The sequence below is a fragment of the Poecilia latipinna genome, unplaced genomic scaffold, assembly GCF_001443285.1.
Source record: "Poecilia latipinna isolate Pla-1442-1.1 unplaced genomic scaffold, P_latipinna-1.0 Scaffold628, whole genome shotgun sequence".
Lineage (NCBI taxonomy): Eukaryota > Metazoa > Chordata > Actinopteri > Cyprinodontiformes > Poeciliidae > Poecilia > Poecilia latipinna.
In genome coordinates this window covers 194,826-196,901 of record NW_015113244.1, presented here as the reverse complement: position 1 = coordinate 196,901, position 2,076 = coordinate 194,826, and the positions used below count along the sequence as shown (strand labels likewise).

The 2,076-nt window shown below is 48.5% G+C and overlaps 1 protein-coding gene across 13 annotated transcripts in view; it reads right to left on the bottom strand.

The window, feature by feature from the left end:
* LOC106954104 (protein-methionine sulfoxide oxidase MICAL3-like) overlaps nucleotides 1-2,076 on the bottom strand; it is a 22,863-nt gene that overhangs the window by 5,928 nt on the left and 14,859 nt on the right. For 10 of the 13 annotated variants that reach the window (XM_015043352.1, XM_015043351.1, XM_015043350.1 and 7 more), the window contains 3 exons: nucleotides 1,516-1,584; nucleotides 498-1,052; nucleotides 358-428 (listed from right to left, as the gene is read on the bottom strand). In XM_015043352.1, the coding sequence (XP_014898838.1) occupies nucleotides 358-428; nucleotides 498-1,052; nucleotides 1,516-1,584 (695 nt within the window). Of the gene's footprint in view, nucleotides 1-357; nucleotides 429-497; nucleotides 1,053-1,515; nucleotides 1,637-2,076 lie in introns of those variants that run through there. The other 3 variants (XM_015043355.1, XM_015043357.1, XM_015043363.1) reach the window with 3 other exon arrangements.

The following is a 2,076-nucleotide window of genomic DNA, read 5'->3' as shown; positions in this document are numbered from 1 at the left end:
TATAGAGATTTTCGTTCGCTTTGATTGTATATCTCACAATTTTGTAATTTATCATTGTTTATTAAACTCTGAAAGCTGAGTGGCTTTAATATTCTGTCCTAGAAGGAGGTTAGATGGGCCCCTTTTTTTTGAGCACCTGCCCCTTTAGTGGCCTCTGCACGGCCCTGGTCTGTGTTAATCCAGGTATTAGTCTGACCCTCAGAGATTTGACTCCGCCCACTTCCTGTTCCTATTACGTTATAAACTCTTAAAATTGGCAGATTTTTGTTGTTTACTGATCTTGTCTCTGATTGGCTGATTTTTAATGTATTCAGTGATCTTGTCTCTGATTGGCTGGGTTGTGTCAGGTGATCTCACGTTGTTTCCGGGTTTTAGCGAACATCTCTGCAGAAGCGTTGAAGACTCCAGAGTCGACTCCTCCCCTGCGACTTGGGAACACAGGAAGTAGTGTCATTACATCATCACTGTGACGTCACCCTTTCTTATTGCATCATCACCTGTATCCCTGCTGTGATTGGTTGGGAGCCTCCTCGACTTCTCTGCAGGTAAAGTCCCGCCCCTCCGTTTCTGTTCCTTTCTGTTTCCAGGTAGAACTGCCTTCAACAGGCCTCTGGCTCCGCCCCCACCGAGCTCCACCTGGCCTGGGGGCGGAGCCTCCCGGAGCTTCTTGAGGTGGAGGAGGAGAGCTCCGCCTCCAGGAAGCAGAGGGAGGGTGGGAGGCGGACTATCCCTGTGGCTCTGCCTCTTCACTCCGCCTGACTCCTCCTCCTCTTCTGGCTCCGCCCCCCGGTCCTCTTGCTGGAGCAGCGGCTTCTTCTGGGGCAGCTCAGGTGTGATGTCATCAAACGAGCCCCGCCCCCCTGCTGTGGGCCGTTTCTGCGCTGCTGTCTCCATGACGACCACAGGTGAGAGCGGAGTGTTGGCGATATCAGAGTCAGGGGTGGAGTCAGATGAGGTGGCAAAGGAAGCGGTGGAGGGCGTTGGGGCAGTGGGCGGAGTCAGAGGGGAGGGGGCGGAGCCTCGCTGCACAGGTGGGCCAGGAGGAGGAAACTCTGGGGGCGAGGGGGGAACCTGGAGTTATAAATCCGCTACAGTAAAGATACACAGACCAAAACATCCCAAAGCTACAGGAAGTAACAGGCTGGAGGATTTCAAAATAAAAGGGGAAAAATGACATAAAAATAATAATAAAATACGATCTAATTACAATAACAATAAGTGTATTCATATTGTATTTATAATTATTATTATGGGTAATGTGGTTATTGTTGTTTGTTATTATTATTAAATAAAAAAGAAGCAAACAAGTGGTTTCATATGCATTCTTTTCAACGTATTATTTTTTTAGTTTATTTTTTGTACATCTTGATTATTGAATATGGAAATGGGTTAAAGTGAGAAAAAAACCTAAAGAAAAGTTCAATTTTCTGTTATAATGTCAGAATGGAACCAGAAACTCCATCAATAAAGACTGGAGAGTTCTGGTTCTGGTTCTGGTTCTGGTCGGGTTTCTACCTGCTTCCTCCTCTAACAGGAGCCACAGACCCGAGCGGCGCTCCGTCTCCCAGGGGCTGTACTCCCCCTCTACCAGCAGGGGGCGACACAAGACACACCAGATGAAGCAGCACACACACACCTGCGCGCACACACACCACACACACTCACCTACACACACACACACACTCACCTACACACACACACACCTACATACACACACACACCACACACACACACACTCACCTACACACAGACACACCTCCACACACACTCACCTACACACACACACACCCACATACACACACACACCACACACACACACACACACATACACACAGACACACCTACATACACACACACACCACACACACTCACCTACACACACACACACCTACATACACACACACACCACACACACACACACTCACCTACACACAGACACACCTACATACACACACACACCACACACACTCACCTACACACACACACACACTCACCTACACACACACACACCTACATACACACACACACCACACACACACACACTCACCTACACACAGACACACCTACATACACACA